At 36.1% G+C, this 20,565-nt stretch overlaps 2 protein-coding genes across 2 annotated transcripts; one reads left to right on the plus strand and one right to left on the minus strand.

Annotated features, from left to right (window-relative positions):
- Positions 1 to 377: 377 nt before the first annotated feature.
- On the minus strand, positions 378 to 12,967 carry LOC135648996 (pyruvate kinase 1, cytosolic-like). The gene is made up of 16 exons (XM_065167069.1): positions 12,758 to 12,967; positions 10,814 to 10,910; positions 10,623 to 10,720; positions 9,262 to 9,417; positions 6,331 to 6,408; positions 6,099 to 6,230; positions 5,254 to 5,334; positions 2,802 to 2,870; positions 2,606 to 2,695; positions 1,834 to 1,978; positions 1,650 to 1,738; positions 1,460 to 1,555; positions 1,305 to 1,372; positions 1,091 to 1,190; positions 925 to 981; positions 378 to 749 (listed from the first exon to the last, which is right to left on the minus strand). The coding sequence occupies exons 1-16, from the start codon at positions 12,824 to 12,826 to the stop codon at positions 594 to 596; spliced, it is 1,581 nt and encodes a 526-aa protein (XP_065023141.1). The 5' UTR covers positions 12,827 to 12,967; the 3' UTR covers positions 378 to 593.
- Positions 12,968 to 15,754: 2,787 nt separating this feature from the next.
- Positions 15,755 to 20,131, plus strand: LOC103997453 (uncharacterized protein C57A10.07). The gene is made up of 3 exons (XM_009418672.3): positions 15,755 to 16,833; positions 18,357 to 18,481; positions 19,507 to 20,131. Exons 1-3 carry the CDS (start codon positions 16,230 to 16,232, stop codon positions 19,825 to 19,827), a joined length of 1,050 nt encoding a protein of 349 aa, XP_009416947.2. The 5' UTR covers positions 15,755 to 16,229; the 3' UTR covers positions 19,828 to 20,131.
- The last annotated feature ends 434 nt before the right edge of the window (positions 20,132 to 20,565 follow it).

Consider the following 20,565-nt stretch of genomic DNA (forward strand, 5'->3'; position numbering starts at 1 on the left):
ACTTAGGCGGGACCACCCAACGTCTCGTGTTAAGCCGTACGGTCGTGTAGATCTTCTATCTACGACGGCAAACTCATTATCCCATCTTCTCCTCGTGATCTTGGAAGAATCACGTCGCCGATCAAAATCGGAGTGTTTTTTCTTTCGGGATTTTTAATTATTTTTATAATCACCTCTGAGAGTTTCCAGAGAAAGATCTCTGGTGCCCGAACGCATCCGCTAATTACCTTAAATCGAATTCGAGTAATGCATCCTGTAATCGAGTTCACTGTTATCCATCATCTGCATGGCTTGGTTCAAAGAATCAATGCCAAGAAATGACACCAAGCTTGGACAACACAGAGCTATGGAAGTGTGTCAAAACACAAAACACCATGTAGCATCAAGCAAATTGCAATTTTGACAGAATCAATGGTTTCATATGAATCCACGACGGTGGTGGTTCCCATCTATGTTTATGACGTCGGTAAAATCGATCAAATCCCTCATGGGCCGGCAATAAAACAAGGACGGAAACAACTGTTCTCTCATTCTTATTTTTGGAAAATAAAAATAAAAACTTTGGAATACAAAATTTATGGATAGATACTTTGTTAAGAATCTTCGAACTCGATAATCTTAACGACTGAGGAGTCGCCAATCTTCTCAAAGATGACTGCACGATCATAAGGCTTCAGGATTCCCACAGATCTACCGTAGCCCAGAGCAAGCTTCAACCCTGACTCTTCCTTTGACATGCTCGCGTCGCCCTGCATCAGAAAGCGGTATTACTTACTGCTAAGGTGAATCACTCATGAGCATGAGAACACACATTTCCGACGTAATAATAGAAATCCTCGTGTGAGCAAGATTAAATTTCATAGTTTACTATGGATAACTGTAATAAAATGTGCCTGATTATTTTGCAGACACTAGATTGCTTACCTTACTAGAAGGGGCCAAAATAGGATAAACACCTCTTACTGCTAGACACTGCCTGGCCTGAACAAGAAACAATGGCACATTAAAGATATTTCAAAACAATTATCAAGTTCCCCAAATCATATAGATTCTGGAAGAATATGCACATTCTAGGAAGAGAATTAAGTACCTGTGTTATGCCGAAAGAACTCAATTCCACTGAACCCATTCCCTCCTGTGGGAAGACAACAGCCAAAACAGGCATTGGAGGTCTATACTTTGCTATTAACCTGTCAGTTCGGGATATCAACATCGGTTTGTCATTTGAAACAGCGTAAGACTGCTGCCATGATGTGGCATTGAAATCTTACACTTGTGAATCCTGAAAGAAAAGATTAAAGTACCTTGAAGCTCTTCCGGACGAAGTAAACACAACAATTACAGCAGCTTTGACTTTGATTGCAGCACGAACCTTGATGGCATCAAAACAGATCAATAAGAAACCAATGGATGAGAAATTTACAACTGTATGATAACAGACAGCTAAAGGTTGTCTCACAGCTGATGATGCGACAGATTCTTCATGAGACATTGGTTCACCAACATATTGTACGATTCTTTTAAATTGATGAGAATGGTTATATACACTTTCAGCCTGCAAAGAGAGTGGAGCAGATTTTACCATAGCAGTTCTTAGAAACAAACTGCAAATCATGGTTAGAGCAATGAAATCAGTCTCCATAACGTACTTCTGCACAGATTTGGCCAACTGTCCTGATTGTTTCAACAGGATAGAGGCCTCGAAGAGTCTCAGCACCTAACGATATACCATCAGTCCCTGTACTTTGAAGGGTTGACATATTGTCAAAGTCAAATATTGTCAAAGTCAACAATAGAACAGAAGTATTGATATTGTGAACCAAAATAACAGACCATCCAGAACAGCATTTGCTACATCAGTTGCCTCTGCACGAGTTGGACGCAAATTGTCAACCATACTGTCCACTACTCTAGTAATTATAGCTGGTTTTCCAGCCATATTGCATTTTTGAATTGCAGTTTTCTGAAACACAAATACCTGGACATTGCAGTTTGTAAACTTAGTGCATCTCCGAAAGGAAAACATCAGAAAATGGATTGCAGTTATTGCTGCAGATCTGACATGACATGATATACATATTGTATTTTGCAACTCAAAACAAGAAGAGTGAACATCTTGAGGACAATTTCATACTACAATTTGTTAAAGCCAGTTCCAAAACTTGCATCAGACCATAGTTCTTGTAATATTAGTCCCTGATATAGATGGAGAGACAAGGGTGTATAGAAGGGAAAAAAAAAAGATAAGAGTTGATTCTTAGCCTCTTAAGGATATAAGGATGTCCTTACAAAACATTCAATGGAGATACCATAAGAGTTCAAACTAATCCTAAGTCTTGAACAGAACTGACCAATCTTATTAGTACTCGTATTGTCTTTAGTTGATCCCATCCTCAATTCTGAACTTGCAGAATATGCAAGAGACTAAAGAAGATATGTCAAACTCCTTGCCAATTGACAATTGTAAAAAACAACATTATGCATAGTACCTTTTTTATTGAATATTAATGATTAACATGCTTCACTAGTCATAATCATATTCGAATCACAACATGAAACAAAAAATTGATATATCAGAATAATTAGTTGTAGGAAACAATATTACCTTTTCCGGGGGAAGGTCTATCCCTAAGTTTCCTCTAGAAAGAATGATACCATCTGCTTCCTGGAGAATTTCATCAAAGTGATCCAAACCCTAGAATCACATAAAAACCATATGCAGGACAGATTTTAGAGATGTGAGAGAGAGAGAGAGAGAGAGATGCAAAGGTGAATATTTAAAAGTGAATATAGTGCTCTACCTCAAAATTTTCAATTTTGGCATATATCTGAGTGGTGAGAAGATTATGTGACTTCAGAAATTCTCTAAGCTGCACAAAACGGATAAAACAGATGCTAAGAAGAACAAGGGGATCTAGAACTCCAAGGAGCAGCAGTTCATTAGCATATCTATCAAAACTCATGTAAGATCAGATTAATGCAACAACTTCAAATGTCCCAAACTCCACCTACCTTCTAGTACCATTAGTAGTAATCGTTTGACCTATTCTACCTACAACAGCTCATGCCAGATCTGATGAGCATGGAACTAAAATCAAAATAATGCAAAAATACTAATTCCCATGTTCAGGAAAGAAAATATTATGTTCATCATACTATATCATATTTGTGCTGACATATATAGGTGTACATAAATTCCATAGCTATAACCAAAACATTCACGACAAACTATGTCAAACAGCAATCATGAAATTAAATAAAAAATAAAAAAGATCTTTCACATAACAAGTAGTTCCTACATGGGCTATTCAGTTTTCAAGTGTAAGTATTCAGGAACATCTAGTTTAGATTAGGCAACTCCATTTAGTATTCTAGAGCTCGGCTTGTATGCTTAAAGACAAAAAAGAGGAAGAAAGAAGTTGAAAGAGTAACCGCATTACCATGTTATATCAGGTTTCGGTCTGTCTTATGATAATCTTGCCCTGTTTTAGAAGATAGGAGAGGCAACGGGTACAAATGGATATAAGAGTTCTAGACTACTCAAATTTTCATATTTCATCTGAACAAAAAATTAATTTATTTCCTCAGGAAAAAAATAGGTGCACAAAATTGCTTAGTTTTCTAAGAGATATTTATGCTGTATATTCTAATGAAAACAATTAATAACTTCATGATGTTCGTAGTTACTATTATTTTAAGCAATCTCAAGCAAATATTCTACAAAACATTGAGGAAAATTTACATATCAGATACATGGAGTATTTCAATGGTAGAATATCCAGCCAGTCTATCTTGGAAAAGAAAGACCGATAGATTTTCTACATATCATACTTCAGGAAATTGAGTAGAAAATAGAAAGAAAGAAGTAAAAATAAGGGAGAGAATCTAGAGAGAAATAAATACAGATAACAAATAGGCATACTTGTCCTTACAACAACTGAGATCTTAGTTCTGCAGTATGCTGTTTTTGTAGCACTTGGTAGATACCAACTTAAATTGGTGTGACTCTTCGCTAGACTAGTCTGTGTAGGCATGCTCCAGTGCGTTTGTGATGTCCACCAGCCACTTGTGTTGGCATCTATTGTAAAGCATTTTTTGCACATCTTGTCTAGCCAAATCATAACAAATCTAGATACCACATGCCTTGTCATTGTTAGGACCGTTAAAGCTAAAGTTTATCAAGTCGTCCAACAACTATAAATGAACTTCCAAATTATACATAAACAAGGTCTTTCCAACTAAAAGCTTACTTTCAAAATAAAAAAATTCCTAAAATTAGATACCTTTGTCCTCCACCTTCAAAATTATTCTGAGCCATGACCAGTTAGTCCTTCAAAGTTCAGTTCAAGTCCAAATTTTATAAATACGGCAGTCTAATCAATTGTTGGATATCAGAAATGTGAAAGCTCTTGTCTCAACTCTCTAGACTGAATCACAAAGTGCTTTATATTTTATAATCAAGATTAGATAAATTTAAAGAAACAATTTTTGCAGGGACCATCAGCTTTTTAGTATGTAAAGAATATATTTCGATATCAGCACATCTCAACTTACCAGGTACAATCAGATTGAACGTACACTGCATGCTGATAACAACGTTTATGTTGGACAAGAAGATTCAATTTTAATTTAAGATACATGGACAAGAGAAATTAAAAAGCAAAAGCATTTGATATCCAAGATCTACTGTTGAATAGAAAGATGTTGCTTACAGAGTTAAAGAAAGGCTTTTTAATTAGGGATGGGCACCCAAAGTGTTGTGTGACCACATGTGCTTCTTAATAAGGAAACAAATACTTTTTTTCGCAAAGTATAAGTGGTGAAGGCGGGATTCGAGCCTAAGACATTGCGATATACTATCAAGGTCTTTACTAGCTAAGTTGTCTGAGACCTTCAAGGAAATAAATACTTGGTTTGTTTATGTTCAAAGGAACCTATATCACCAAATTGGAGTGGGAATCCAAAATAGTGGTAGAAAGCTAAAAATAATAACCTAAGACTGTCCTAGAAAAACTATAAGTGACTTTATGGACCTTAGATTGTATAGTAACGTTGCCCCGAATAGAGCTTAATGATGGAAAAGATCCATGTACCTGATCACACGTGAATGGGATTGAAGGCTTGTTGATGGATCAAGACAAATTAGCTTATATAATTAACATATTTTAATGATGATTAATCAAAAACATGGTTCGTAATTACATATGGGCATATAAAAGGGTATAAAAGCAAGAAAGGAGTAAATGAACTAACCTCGCGCACATCCTCTGCATGACGGGTGTAAGACAAGGAAATGAGATCAACATTATTTTGCAAACCCCAAGTTGAGATAACCTAATATAGTAACAATCATAAGTTTGCTTTACATGAAACAACTTCATAAAGCAAAAAAAATTACATGAAAAAAAATACTACTTGTTATTGCATGGAGAGTGTAAATTAGCAATCAGAACCAGCTTGGATCATACTTCAAAAGGAATAGTGGAATTAACTTAAGAAATATCACGAGTTCCTGTTATAGAGGATAAGTTAAATTTTGATCCAATTTTGACAAAATGACACTAGCAGACTAGAAGAATGTTTTGAACCACCAGCACTTATATAACCAAGCTGAGTTCAAAGACGTTAATCCAACATGTAAAAGTTTTGGATCCTAAGCTCGTCAGAATTTGCACATCATTCCTTATCTGGGTCACATGGGCTACAAACGAATTTCATATAGGAACTAATATAAATGGATGCTAATGTTAAAATTAAATTTAGGTATCTTAATTGATATCATATACATGCATCCATTAATGACATTCTCAGGAAGATTTAATAACTGGAATAAGTAACAACCTCTATTATCAAGTAGCTACATGCAACACGCCAAATAATGAAACAATCTACAACCAAGAACTGGAAGTTATTTTTAATTTTCTCACATGAGAAGGAATTAGCCAAACATATAGCAATTCCAGGGAATAAGATATAGATTCCCACTGACAATTCATGGCTCAAAGGTATCTAAAAAACAAATGTACCTAGAACCAAGACACTGTTGGGAAAGTATATTAAACAGAGCAACTAAGTACTTGCTATCAAGTAATCCTTACTTGTTTATCACTACTAGTCAGAGTTGGCAAACTGATTGCAACTTGCGATACATGCATAGTGAAAATGGATCCAGAAAGTCTAGCACTGTTCTTCACAAGGCAATTTATGTCTTTACCTGCAGTATCCAGAACCTGTGAAAAAGAAGTTCATGCTTTAAAGTATTTGGAAATAAATTTGTAAAACAAGAAAAAGAACAAGGAGTTCAAAAATTCAAAAGTTTAGAAGGATGACCTCAAGCCATACAGATGTTGTCTCACTTCCTGTAAAAAGATACTGGCCAATAAAAATAGTGTCACCCTTTTTAACTGCCTGCAGTTCCATGTAGAACAAAAAGACATTATCGAAAAACAAAAGGAGGCACTAACCACTAAATATATTCAACAAAAGTTTTCTATCAGAAAATAAATACAAAACGATTCATAGACACACCAATTTACTGCTACATTTTTTTTAAGGAATAGACAAACTGGCTCAGATTACTTTAGAAATAAGGTAATTATTCTCTGTAATGGAAAAACAACTTTAAGTCTAGAAAATATAGGAGAGATTAAAATAATTATTAACATTTTTAACATTATCAATTCCATCTGATTCATCAAATAACATAACAGGATCATCTTGTTGTCAGAGAGTTTAAGCTTATAATTATTTGATGAGATGTTAATACATTGCTAGCTGTATATACTATTCAAATCACTTGTCTGATCAGCAAAGTCATGCACCACAGGCATGTTAATAACAATCGAATTAAAGCATTTTATGATAAGTCTCCTTCAAAATGAAGTGATACTGTCATGCTATAGGGGAGCAAAAAGTTGTCCATGGCCAGGTGATGTACTGAAGTAGAATGATGGAACACCATATTTTGGCAAGCTGCTTTCACCTTTTATCTTTATAAACTACAGATGTGAAGATTTACTTAAGTTGATTTCTAAAGATGAGCTGCATCAGCCCTAGTGGACCTATAAGACTAAAGAACATTAAAAACAGAAGCAGTTGGATTTTTATGTAGAAAGCAAGAAATGAACCAGCTGTAAGAAGCACAGGACTCATATAAGAATGGTGCTCTTCTGGAGTGCTTGCTTGTCATGTATCATTAGCTGAAAAATGAACTTGCTTGATCTAGTTTTTCATGTTTAGCTTATATAAGGTTGTTGTTATGCTGTACAAAATATAGTAAACTATAAGTACTTTAGGGTCGACTTATTTTTCATCTGTGCTTAGGCCCATAATAGTGCTTATGGCTTTGTTGTTGTTGCTTCTTGGGCCCATACTAGCTTTACATAACAAAATTGCAGTTAGGTCATTCGACTTAAAATGATAAATAAGGGCAGCAAGGATTGTGTATTGTGGCATGAGGTATGCCAATATCTGTTTAGCATGGCATGAATGTCCTCCATATTTATTGGAACACCCCTATGTCAGTCGCCACAGGACAGAAATTGACCTAGCCACATGCAGGCAAGTTCTTTAGTTTGGTGTGAAACATGCTGTAACCTCTCTGGCACTGCATGTTTTGACCCATATCTACACAAGCTGATTGTTATACAATCCTTGTACAGTAGACAATATAATATAAATTTCAAACAACTGGATTAATTATACAAAAAAAGTCCGGCACAATCACATTCTAATCAAACAGTGTTTACCTACCTGTCTGTAGATTCAGTTTGAGAGATTAATGCTAGGATATGTTAGGTAAGCCCAATACCTAAAACTCATAGTTTAATTGTTTGTTTAAATAGATTCAGTAGTTTGAAACACTTTTGTTTATTCACTAAGAAAAAACTGTAAGTTTGTAGTGTTGTCATTTATCACTAATGAATTGGAGCACAAGAACGAATAAGGGGAAGCATTGACTTTAATTGCCATCATCAATCAGCATTTCTCGTATTCTTCCCAGTTTTTGATGCATTCAGAATCATCTGGTTTTTTTCAACTTCTCAATACCAATTTATTCTACTTAACTATCTTTGAAGTTTGAAGTACTGTTATTTTCTTTCAAAAAAATTGTCTATGTTGCTATGTCATATATTATATATAGTTGATAGATATTGATTCCAACAACAGGAGAATTGGCTTGAGCAAGGAGAGATAAAAAACTGAGCAAAGGGCAATGTGTAAACTTAGAGAAAGCATAACTGGATAACAGTCTGAATGGTAAAAAAATTCTAGTTGGATAGAACAATATAGCATCAGAATCACAATTAAAAAGAAAATACAATTGACAAATAAATGCTCCAAAATCATTTAAAAGGATTGGCCTTTAAAGATAATTAAAAAGGATTTTAATTTCGAATAATGCCGCCGGTAGCGGGCGGTATGTGCCGGTCCGCCAGCAAACCGGGACATGGACTACCCGCTATCAGGCGGTACCATCGATTGGGGTTGTTTTCACCCCGTTACCACCTTAAATCAGTTGATGACGATCGATTTCGACCGTCGTCGCCCGCTACCGGGTGGTATTAGCTAAGGTAGAGCCGAGGGAGAAGAAAAGGAAGAACCTGGAGATCCGGTGCCACTCTCCCTCGACGATCCCGATCCGTCGCCGCCCTCCCTCGTCGGACGCCGCAGATGAGATGTCACCTCCTCCTCGTCTGAGGCGACAAGGCCTTGGCGTTGTCGGCGACTTATCCTCATCCACGCAAGGAGAAAAAGCCTCGGCGACGTCGCAGGGAGAAGAAACAGAGCGTCGTCGAGGTGATGTTTCTTCTCCCCACGTAGGTAGAAGAAACGAGGCGACGAGGCGGCGACATCACCTCGTCGCCCTTTTTTGCACGGGAAGAAGGAAACCTCGGTTTCTTCTCCCCATGCAGGTAGAAAAAGGAGGCGACGTCGCTTATACCGAGTTACTCTCAAAACTTCGGTACGATATGAAATTACGATCCTTGCTAAAAAGTAATTTAATATATTTTATTCCTGTAGACTAATCAACAATGCTTAGCTTCTCTCAATTGACATTCAAATTAGACTAAAATTAATTAAGTGGCACAAATTTTCATCTTGATAAAGTTTCATTGTCTGCAAATACATAAATATGTCAACAAGAAAATAACGAGTGTGTCATACAAACAAAGAAGAATCACAATATGTACCTGCATCCAATATAAGAATAAAGACCATAAACTTAGAGATCCATAGAATCAATTATATGATACTCACCTTGGCAAGATCAGTGAAATTTATGGGCAATATCTCAGCTGATGGAACTCTAGAAAGATCTGGAGTTATAATGACATGATTACCAGCCTTTAACTCAATTGGTTCTCCAGGTGTGTTGTGAACCTGAAGTTCTGGACCCACAGTATCCAGCATAACCTGAGGCAATAACTCATAATATGTTCAATAAGCTACATATCTTTTGACCTAAAATATAGTTCAGCACCACAAATGGTTAAGAATGAAACACAAGCTCCTCGATAATGGCAAAAACAATTAGACAATTCGACACAGGAGAAAAAAATGAAATAAAAAAAAACAGCATTTTTTAAGATGTGGGAAATTAAGCTTATGAAATTATCAGATTAACTATGAAGTGAAGATCTGCAGCCAGAATAATACGTATGTAGTCCAGGTCAAAACATTTGAGCAAAATGCAATCTTTCAAAATTTGCCCCAGAGCTCAGATTAGTGGCAGAACACAGCTGTATCTGTGGAAGTTACAGAATAACAGGCCAGCAGAAGTGTTTAATGATTATGAGTAACTATTAGCTCCATACCTAAATGCACCACATATATGCATGAAATAAATGAAACTATTTTTTTTTTTTTTTGTCTCCTGCCCATTGTGCAGTTTGCATCTATAGCAGTCCTATGTTCCTGATGGTACTCTAGCTAACACAACTAATTGGCGGAGCACAATGCCAAGCAAATTTGCATCTTACAATTGCATGGATCAATGATCGAGATTTGCAAACAAAAAATATATATAATTAAGAACATTTCATCAAGAGCGAGTCATAATATCTTGGTAGCATTAAGTTCAAGCATCACTTTTGTTGAACTATATATCCATGCATGTGCATAACTGAAATCCATACTTTTCCAGATCACTAATCATATGTTTGATGCAGCTCAAATGCTAAATTCATCTTTCGGTTCCAAATAGCATTATCTAGATGAATACACAGGAATCTCAAGTTTTATTTACTCAAGTCTGACTTCATCAGCTACTAGAGAAATAAATTCCCAGGCATATTACCAAAAGAAGCATATGATTCTAAAACACATGCTCTTAAGACAAAAGATTATGGATTTTGTTAGAGGTATCTGCAAGATTTGTCACATAAAAGTTAAAGAACTATTTGTTAATTCCAAAAGCAATAATCCCAAGGGTGGCGCTTGTGATGAGATATTATTGTTCAGGTAGGTAAAATTACTAAAGCTCTCTGCAAATGTGCCACTAATGAATTCTTATCTAAATAAGTTTTGTTGCATTGAATATATGATCATCACAAAAATTGTTTAACAGATTTAACAATCTTGTCAAAGATGTAAAAAGATATTGTAAGATATCGACTTACAGCACATGGCTTTTTGACATTACTCACAGCCTTCTTCAAGTTATCAAGAGTCTCCTGATGGTATTCGGCAGTTAACCAAGAAAAATCAAAGCGTGCAACTTGAGGGACAAAAAAAAACACTGTTTCAGAAACTTTAATAGGACATACATAACAAACTCTTTCCAAGATATATAAGAATACATAAAACAAACCTGACATTCCTGCCGTGAGGCATGCCTCAATTGTTTCAACAGACCGTGAACTTGACCCAAGTGTCCCAACAATTTTAGTCAACGATGGGAAAAATTTCTGTAATTTCACAAATAATTAGTATACTTGTAGGCTTGTAGCTATCTAGTAAGCAAACTGCATTAAAATTATTCAACATTCAAATTGATGGTTGAAAGTTGAAACTACAATTTCTACATATATATCATGCCATCTATAGATATTTCCAGTGTAAAAAGCTCTTAGACTCAGCAATATAAAACATATGGGACTATAATTCGTGTTTGTCCAACATAAGAATAATCCTCGAAATCTCCACTCATAGTGTTTGTTTCCTCTCCTTTTGATGCAAAGATTCTTGTACATACCATACAGATGGATCCAGAAAACCTCAAGTTTTCAGAAAAGGTCATTAAGGGTGCAACATCAAAGGGGCAGTATCTATAATGCAGTCAGAAGGCTATTTAAGAATCATTTATTGATGTCGTCGAAGATTATTCTAGACTAGATACAGTTACTCTTCGGTAAGGTCAGATTTCCTTGTATGGCATGTTTGTGTAAGGCTTACACATTCAGTAACAGAGAACTGAGAACACATTCTTTAAAAATATGCATGTACCATGCAATAACAGAGTCAATATTTGGAGAAGAGCAAATGTAACAGTAGGCATTAGTTTTCATGTGGGAGTCTGACGTTCAATGATGCAAGGGATGAACACATATCTTTGACATCTGAAACACAAAGAGATGACAAACATCGTTCATGAAGGAACAAAGAGATGACAAATATCTTTGATATCTTTCATGGAGGAAGAGCTGATCAAAGAATGTCCATCATATCTTACTGGCAAATATGGAGACTATGATAACAAAGAAGATTGGAACTTCTAACTGATATCTAGCAGATTGGGAATTTTCCAAACATACAAAAACTTTGCAGATCAAAGTCAGGTGATAAAGAATAAGGTATACATATCTGCTTTCAGTTTCTGATAATGCATACCCATGAAGCACCAATCCTGTATGATCATTTGATCGTTCTAAACTCAACACCTTTGTCTTACAAAAGAATCAATAAATTATGGCCCAGATACCTCAATGATCTTGCAACAGATTTGATATGATACCAGCAAACCCTTCGAAACAGTTTATATTGACATTACATGTTATAGTGAGTTTGCATGAATGTTTGGCGTCAAAGCACTATTGAAATTGAGCATATTGGATGTGATTCCCTGATGAGCTGTTTTGAATTATCTCGAACTAATAACCGTGCAACACTCTATCACATATTTGGACAAAAAAAGCATCTATGATTTAATTTTTCTACCAGCTGCAATTGTTTATTTTTCTTTCCTTCTTATTTTAGTTCTTTGATCACAAAAGATTTTCTAAGCAGTGGAAGCCCTTGAAACTCATACGATTCATGGTATACAATGTGCTTTCATTTCTAGGAGACCTATTACGGAGACTTCCTTTATTGCTTATTATTAAATATTCTATTTTATTGAAAACAAAGTTCTATTTTCTTGGAAAGAAAGGAAGCGTTGGTAATAAACCAGAAAAAGGGGATCATTTGGAACAGGGTCAATGGTCAACGGGGATGGAATACCGTACACCAAATCGATACACCCTTGATATAGAAATTGACCGAATTATTGGTCTCCCTCAGCTTCTATTAATTGAACGGTTTCATCTTTCTTTTCCATACAGTTTCCGCACAAACAAAACAGGATAAAAGCATGGAATAACAGAGAGATACGTAGAGCAAGAGTCAGGATCAAAAGAACACGTCAAGAAAATCGCTAGATTACACAAGATTTTAGTCAAGCAAATAAAAGGCAACCAAAAACCTATCATAAACTGATGAACGCACAACAAGAACACGAATCAAATTCAATAAGAGAACTGGGTAGAGATCATCTCACGGTCTTGGAGGGTGCAAGCACCGAGGCGAGCCGCACGTGCTCCTCAAGCAGCATCTGCCCGCCGTGCATTGTCGTTCCTTAGGGTTCGGATCGCCCAAAGCTTGCGTCTTTGATGAGAAGACCTGGTGGGGTTTGAATCGGATTCCGCGAGAGGAACGAGATCTTGAAATGCACAAAAGGAGGAGTTTTGTTAGTAGGGTTTTCGTCCGCGTCAAAAGCCGCAGCATATATATATAGTTTCCCGCGAGTGGTGTCGACCGTGGGGCCCAATTGGCGAGTCGTGTTAATTGAGATTACTTTTAAGGTGAGATTGGGAGGACAGAAGGGACGGTGCGCCTAAAAGTCTCATCGATCGGACGGTCATGAAAGCCCCGATGCGAACCCTTTGGTTGTTTTGCGGATCTTGAGGAGAGTTCGGTACGCGTGGTCACGCCTACCCTTGTTTGAAATAACGGCCGTTATAATCGTTGTGATGATCAATATAACGCTATCTCATTGAATAACGCTTGTTAATTGATTCCAACACCATTCCTAATAATAATGTGTGCTTGACATGCATAAGTAACACCACATGGTTTGATTCGGAATTGAAATCAATTAATTACTTCTATAATAAATGATATATTAATCATGTCATAATAATAATAATAAATTCAATTCAATTCGGAATTGAATTGAAGTGTTTTTTTTTCTTGTGTTAGATTAAAGTAAAAAATATATTTTACTCTTAGTAAAGGATATGATAATAATAATAGTTATATTTTTATTATTATTATTAAGATTTATAAAAAGTCATATGTTTAGTTGAGTTCAAAACATATAAATATTTATTTATAAATTTTAATAAAGTCTTTGTAGGTCTTCTTTTATTTTTTTTCATACCACTAATATTAATTATTTCATCTTTTCTGACTATTGTATTCAAAGCACATATCATCTTATATAATTTTTTTTCTTATTTTATCTTCTATTGAAGTGATACATAGTTGTTTACGAATAAAAATATTTTTTTATTTTTACTAATAACTATATATATCCATCGTAACTTTCTCATATTCACAACATAAGCTTGTTATATATAATTTTTCACAACTCCCAAAAATCCATAAAGCATTACCAGTATCATAATTATCTTAAATTTTAATCTCAAATGTATTCAACGAACATAAGACTTTTAACACCCCTCACTATTTTAACAATCTTATTTTTATTCTATAAATAATACTTTCATCAATTAATCTATCTTTTTTAATAATTAACCTAAGATATCTAAAGTTTTTATTTAAAAATGATTTCTAGTCAATCTATTTTAATTATATTCTCTTGTATATTTTTATAATCATTAAAATTATATTTTAGATATTTAGTTTTAGCTCTACTTAATCTAAATTTTTTAATTTTTAAGACTTACCTCCATAACTAAGTTTATAATTAATTTCACTTATGCTATCACTTATATGGAGGTCTACCATTTAAGTGATAATAAGCTCATCCATTATCTATAAAAATTGAAGGGCTTAATGTAGACCCTTAGTATAATCCTATATTAATAAGAAACTTACTAAACACACTTTATCAAATTATTTATCACATCTTCCTCGCTATAACATCACTATTAATATAATGAATGTCAATATTGTCTAGTCCAATTCAATTCAATATAGATCTACAAATCTGAACTCAGGGGGATGCTCTATGGTTAATTTATACGAAGACATGTATAATTCATGACATGATTCCTTCAACACTTAAGTTAGTGATTGATGAGTGTGAAGTAATTTTAGTGAACAAAAATCGATTATCATGCCAAAATATTCTTTAAGTAATTCTATTATATTATATAATATTATTTAATAAAAAAATATTATAAATTTAATTAAATTTTGATTATGATTATCAATCAATAGAAAGAAAATGGTATGAATATTTAAGAGATTATCTTATCAGGAAAACTTTCCTAGATACTTATCATATATCATCCGCACTCGCTTATAAATACGATAACAATGTATTATAGTTTACAATAATCTTATGAAAGATAGGAAGAAAGAATTTGATTATATTTTATAAATCAAATAGAGATATTTTGAATGACATACGAAGGTACATATATCTAATCTTCGATCTATTGATATTTGTCTCAATTTTTGATATTAAAATTTTTATATAAAAAATAAATTATAATTTTTATATTTATAAAATTAACAAAAGAATATGTTACCTATCCCATGCCTTTGTCCGGTTGTTGATGAGCTCCTATCATATTATTGTTGATTGAGCTGCGTTTCAAGATATTGTTGGAGAGAATTTAGAACACTGTCTTTCTTGGGAAGGGATCAGAGTATATTATCTTCTTCTCTCGGAACGAGAACGAGCAGTCGAGCTCCTCCTCCTCTCTTCGCCGCTGACGGCAGCAAGAGGCCGTAAGTCTCGTCTTCGCTGAGGGGGTTACGGTGGCGGCACGCTCGCGATACTGTCGAGCTACATGGAGGCGTGGGCGGAGGTGGAGATGCCGGTGGGGGGAGCGAGCGGCCAGTTTCGCATGGCCCGAGGCGACCCGCTCGTACAGCGGCACCACCGGCGATGCCATCTCGAGTGGAACGTGTACGTGAATGTGTAGTATTAATTGCACTGCATCTTTACTTACGTACGTACGCGTGCGACGATAACAATACTATCGTGATATATGTCTTCTACCCGCTCCACCCACCTTGTCACAAGGGAGCCAGCACAGGTGGGTCCCATACTTGGAGCCACACCTTGATCCCATCACAAGGCGGGTAGGGATTTGCGATGGCAACCTAAATCTGTAGAAAGCGTTCTCTACTCCTTCAAAAATTACCAATCTACGTACCTCGTTTGTTAGTGGAACTGTTGGTGGCCCCTGGAAAATTTTGTGTGGGCTCATAACTTGGCCCAATAACAGAGAGCAGTACAGCGAGGGGTACCGCTTAAAACGGGTATGAATATGAAATATTACCCCAATAAGTGGGAACGCCTCTTGCGCTGCAGTAATCGACGGTTCATTTCCTTCTTCCACGTTCACCGAGCGAATCTGGTGCCCTAAACTCCGATCTGGTAGCTTCGATTGCTTCCTTCCTGCCACTTAATTCGATCAAGAATGCTCATTGATCAGTAAAAGCTTGTTCCTTCTTTGATCTCAGCCGATTCGGGTGCCGATTTCCGTCAACCTTTTTCTGGAATTCGGCGCTGGAAGATCCGAGGTTTCTCAATCCGAGGGACTCGATCTTCCCACTTTTACTTTCTTTTTCCCCTTTCGTTTTCCTTCCTAGATCTGATAGGGCATCATATCAGAAATCCAATTTTGCAATTGGTTCCGAATTTCATCTATTTCCGTGATTTTGGTGGGATCTTAGCAGTTAATTTTGGCAATTTCAGAAGATGCGTGTGGTTGTTGAGTTCCTATTTTTCCTTTAATTGATGCCTGATACATTGGTTTGTACATGCGAATATGAACAACCAATCATTTGGAACAGGAAGCCCCAAATCCTTTCATGCTTACCCCAGGGTAGACTTTGATCTGGAATCTGGAAACGCCCGGAAGAGCTTCCGAAAGTCTAAAAGTACGCCTTTGATTGATCCAATCAGGAAGATAAACTCCGTCGTGAACAGGATCCATTACGTATGCAAGCTTCACCCTGTTGCAGTCTTTCTTGCCTCTTTGTTCGTCTGTCTGACCATGCTGGTAGTGCTTTCGGTATACGAGACCCGGTTCAGAATGATGGGTTTCCGGAGGAACGATGACCTGAGTTTGAGTTTGGGCTTGTATCCGTTGGCGAATCTTCGCAATCTCGTGATGGTTGCTGGGCATTCGATCTATACGAGCACCACCTGCGGAAAGGTCGACAGTGAGGATTCGTGGTTCCTGGAGCCATATCAGAAGAATCCGGGGCAAGCGGCGACGTTCTTGGCACATATAAAAGAGGGAGTAGAGAGTGCAGCTAAGGATAAAAGATCACTTCTTTTGTTTAGTGGTGGGGAAACTCGGAAGGATGCTGGTCCTCGCAGCGAAGCACAGAGTTATTGGTCTGTTGCTGAGTCCCAAGGCTGGTTTGGTATGTTATTCGTTTCTGTCTTTGATGCTACAGTTGACATTCAGTCGTGTCTTAGGTGTTTATATATGTTAATGCATATGCTGTGTTTGATAAATTAGTTTTTTTTTTCTCTTCGTTTAACACTATTCCAATCGGATAACAAAATACCTACTCTTTATAAGTTTACTGAAAAAACTTAAAGCTGTTTCTACCGACACACTACTTTCACCCGTAGAATGTGCATCTTCAATTTTATCCTCTCGTTAATGCATATGCATGGTTGATGGTTGAAAATGAAACATAATGTAGAAACTAGATCTAAGCTGTAAAGGATTCAAATTTTAGGTATTAATTTTATTTGTCAGGACTGATTTGTATAATACATTGTACAAGGATGATGTTTCAACTTTTAATATGCATGTGATCTGATAGTACAGATGATATTCAAAGAAGTAATCTGTCTGGCCTTGCTATTTTTTGCTGGGAATGTATTTGCTGTAAAAAGAAAGGAAAAAAGACTTGGACCTTATATAGTTTTACTTTTCATTGCAAAGCCATCATTCACCAAGCTCCTTATGATGTTGTTGGAGAAAATTTCAATTTCACTACCATCCTCTTTGATCTGGCTGAATGGCATACTCTGACAGCAACAAAATGTTTTTGCTGGGTTACAATCCCTCTGTCTTCTTGGGAGGCCAGTTATTGCCAGTTGACATTGAAGGACCTGTTGATCCTTCCCCAAGCTTTTCTGACCACAATTTGCTGCTGGGAGTGGGGTACTAGCTGCATAACCACTGAGCTTTCTGGTCTTAGTGTCTCACATATCCTTCTAAGCTGTGACTTGGGATCTATTTTAACCTGGTTTTACCAGTATCACTAGCATTTTAGCATCATGTACTATGTTCATCATGTGACTATGTTCTGCAGTTATGTTTTCTTGATGAACATAATTGCTATGGCATCTGGACCTTTCCAACTCCAATGTAGCATGCCTAGTATTCTTCACTGCTCATAGGAGTTAGACTTATTAGTTGGAAATTATGGTTGTCGGACCTTACAATTGATACTAAAGTAATTGCTTAATAGTTAAGAGGACTGTTGATGCATATTTGTCAGACGTTAAACTCAGAAGTTAGTTATCTTATTTATCTCTGGTATTGCTTGGCGTCTATTGTATCTATCTTGTAGCTTGTGCTCCACTATTATTTTCATGATCAATGAAATTGTCTCCTGTGTTTTCTTTTCACACATGGAGCTATACCTTAAATTGGCTCCCTTGCTTTTTCCATCTCATGCTTCTGCAGTCTCTTTCCTGTTCCATCAACCATATTGAAATTTCAATCGCAGCAGTGTGAGAGTTGGACATCGGTATTTTTTTAATTTTTTCGGTTTCAAATATCTAGTGCTTTGTGTAATTTGAATTTACATAGATATCCTGCATCTAGGAGGCCACAAAGATTTAAATAGTCTGTCATTAGTTTTTTTGTATATTTTAAGCTTGATCTTTTTATTGAGAAGCTCTGTTATTATCTTTGCCTTGACAGGACAGCAAGATAGTGTCAGGAGCAGAGCACTCACAGAGGAGCATGCTAGAGATAGCTTTGAGAACCTTCTTTTTAGTGTTTGTCGCTTTCGTGAACTTACAGGCACTTATCCACAGAATATTACTGTGAGCTTCTTTCTCTTTTGCAATAGTCATTTCTTTTCTTGTATCTAATGCTTCTTTGTCACATGCACATTTTCATAGGAGGCACAATATATACAACCGATATAATACATTGTGCCTCCTATGTACAACAGAATAAGGCACAATGTATTATTATATACAACCAATATAACACCTTGTGCCTCTTATGTACAACAGAATAGTTGTCCTTTAGGTTGTATCTATAACACTCCACTTGGTGACACTATTTCTCTATTTAGGCTTTTGGTTTGTGTTTCTTACTAGTTCAAATTCATTTTCACTAATTTTATTCATTTGGATGCTGCATTTATGAGTCCTAAGATCTCACACTCCAGTTCACAGACAAAAGTTGTCGATATCATGCAAGTAGAATATTCTGAAACATTGAAGTTTTATTTATAATAAATGTTAAAGATAAATTTTAGTACACTGTTGTACCTTTCTAAGCTCAAGGTTAGAAAACTTATTTTCCTGGAAGAGCATGAATAAAGAGATGCCATTCCATTTCATATCTTTTTGCCCAAAAAACCACTAAATGACAAAATGCTTTTTCAGTTATACCATCCATTTATGAGATGCACATTATTTTTGTTCTGCTGTGTTTGAGGATGGAGTTTAATTGCAAAAATGTCTTACGAAATTGCAGAATCTGATCATTTTACATAAGAGCCAACCCTAATATTACTCCCAAACATGTCTTACCAAACAAAGTTTGTAGATTGAGCGCTGAATATTTCTTCCATTTGAAATATTGAACATGTAAAATTCTCTCTGTTGGCCAGATTCTTCCTGTGTTTTGAATGTTCTTTGAGTCCCACTAGGATGAACTATTTCAGTCATAATGCAAAGCTACATTATTGACTAATTTCTGATCTCATCAAATCATTTCAACACTCTCAGATTGTTTCTTCCTCATTCTAATCGTTGTTGCTATTCTCATATTGTTGTTTAGTGTTTGTCATGGTTTCTAAAAAAAAATTTCTATTGTTTTTGAATGCTGGTCTCAGGTTGTAAGCTATGATTTCAAGAAAGAAAGGTTTGCTCACTTGCACCGACTAGCAATTGGATTTCCTGAAGGGAGGTTCTTCTATATCGGCACCCCTGCTGCTCCAGGTGCACAAGAGGCTGCAGAGAAAGGCGAGGCTCATGTTAGGGCCCAGTTTCAAGAAGATCCTTACGGATGTTTAGGTTCACTTCACAGAAAGCGACTAAAGAGAGACCCATTTCATCGGCTTATCCCTTATCCTAATGGATGCCCTGAATTGAAAGGCTTGTTCAGCTACTGTGGTCCAGTTCCTTATCCAGCGTCACTTCCTTGGATCGAGTAGTTTCAAGGTTGCATTGCTATCAACTTCTTCGGATGATGTCTTGATCTCAAAGCGATCAAAGCATGAAGCGTGTACACTGAAATAAATTCTCATCTTTGCTTCTGGTGATTGCCAATTTGTTTTCTTCATATTATGCCTCCAGATCTATCAATTTGTGACAAATAGTTGCTCAGCAACCCAGAATTGTTGACCGTAATGGATTTACACAGGATTCTGAGCATGACAAGTTAAAGATGTAAAATTAATGTTGCAAAATTTTGGATTTCTTGAATTATGTCAGGCAACAAGATCATGTTAGAACTTATGGTGTGAATGATGCAAAATGTGGTAGCTTGATCATAATGCTCTCTTTAAACTATTTTTTGAGTTGATGATGGTATATTTAGTCCTATTTGCGTTGTACATGCAACAGCATCAAATGCATGTTTACACAAGTAACATGATATTGATGCTTGCTGATCTTATAGAAATGTATGATCATTCTATTGCAGCAAGATATATCATAAGATGGAATTATCATCCAGGTATTTGAATGGTTGATTTAACGAGAAATATGTTCGCATTCAGGATACGATGATCCAGTAAAATATGTGCATATAATTCTGCAACATATATAAGACTGGAAATAGAAGGATTAAAAAGGCAGACTTATATCTCTGTCGTGGGTACATTGGTCGAACAGGCGTGGTGCATCGGAATCAAGCTAGCTTTACGATTCGTGAAAGATGATCGCGGGAC

Source organism: Musa acuminata, chromosome BXJ3-9, assembly GCF_036884655.1.
Source record: "Musa acuminata AAA Group cultivar baxijiao chromosome BXJ3-9, Cavendish_Baxijiao_AAA, whole genome shotgun sequence".
Taxonomy (NCBI): domain Eukaryota; kingdom Viridiplantae; phylum Streptophyta; class Magnoliopsida; order Zingiberales; family Musaceae; genus Musa; species Musa acuminata.

Bases quoted from the DNA above. Each gene is read 5' to 3' on its own strand.
- LOC135648996 (XM_065167069.1), bottom strand. From the start codon at position 12,826: ATGCACGGCGGGCAGATGCTGCTTGAGGAGCACGTGCGGCTCGCCTCG. The intron at 1,373-1,459 runs GTGAGACAACCT...GATGCCATCAAG, and splicing joins AATCTGTCGCATCATCAGCT to GTTCGTGCTGCAATCAAAGT. The intron at 750-924 runs GTAAGCAATCTA...TTTCTGATGCAG, and splicing joins TTTTGGCCCCTTCTAGTAAG to GGCGACGCGAGCATGTCAAA.
- LOC103997453 (XM_009418672.3), top strand. From the start codon at position 16,230: ATGAACAACCAATCATTTGGAACAGGAAGCCCCAAATCCTTTCATGCT. The intron at 16,834-18,356 runs GTATGTTATTCG...TTGCCTTGACAG, and splicing joins TGAGTCCCAAGGCTGGTTTG to GACAGCAAGATAGTGTCAGG. The intron at 18,482-19,506 runs GTGAGCTTCTTT...TGCTGGTCTCAG, and splicing joins CTTATCCACAGAATATTACT to GTTGTAAGCTATGATTTCAA.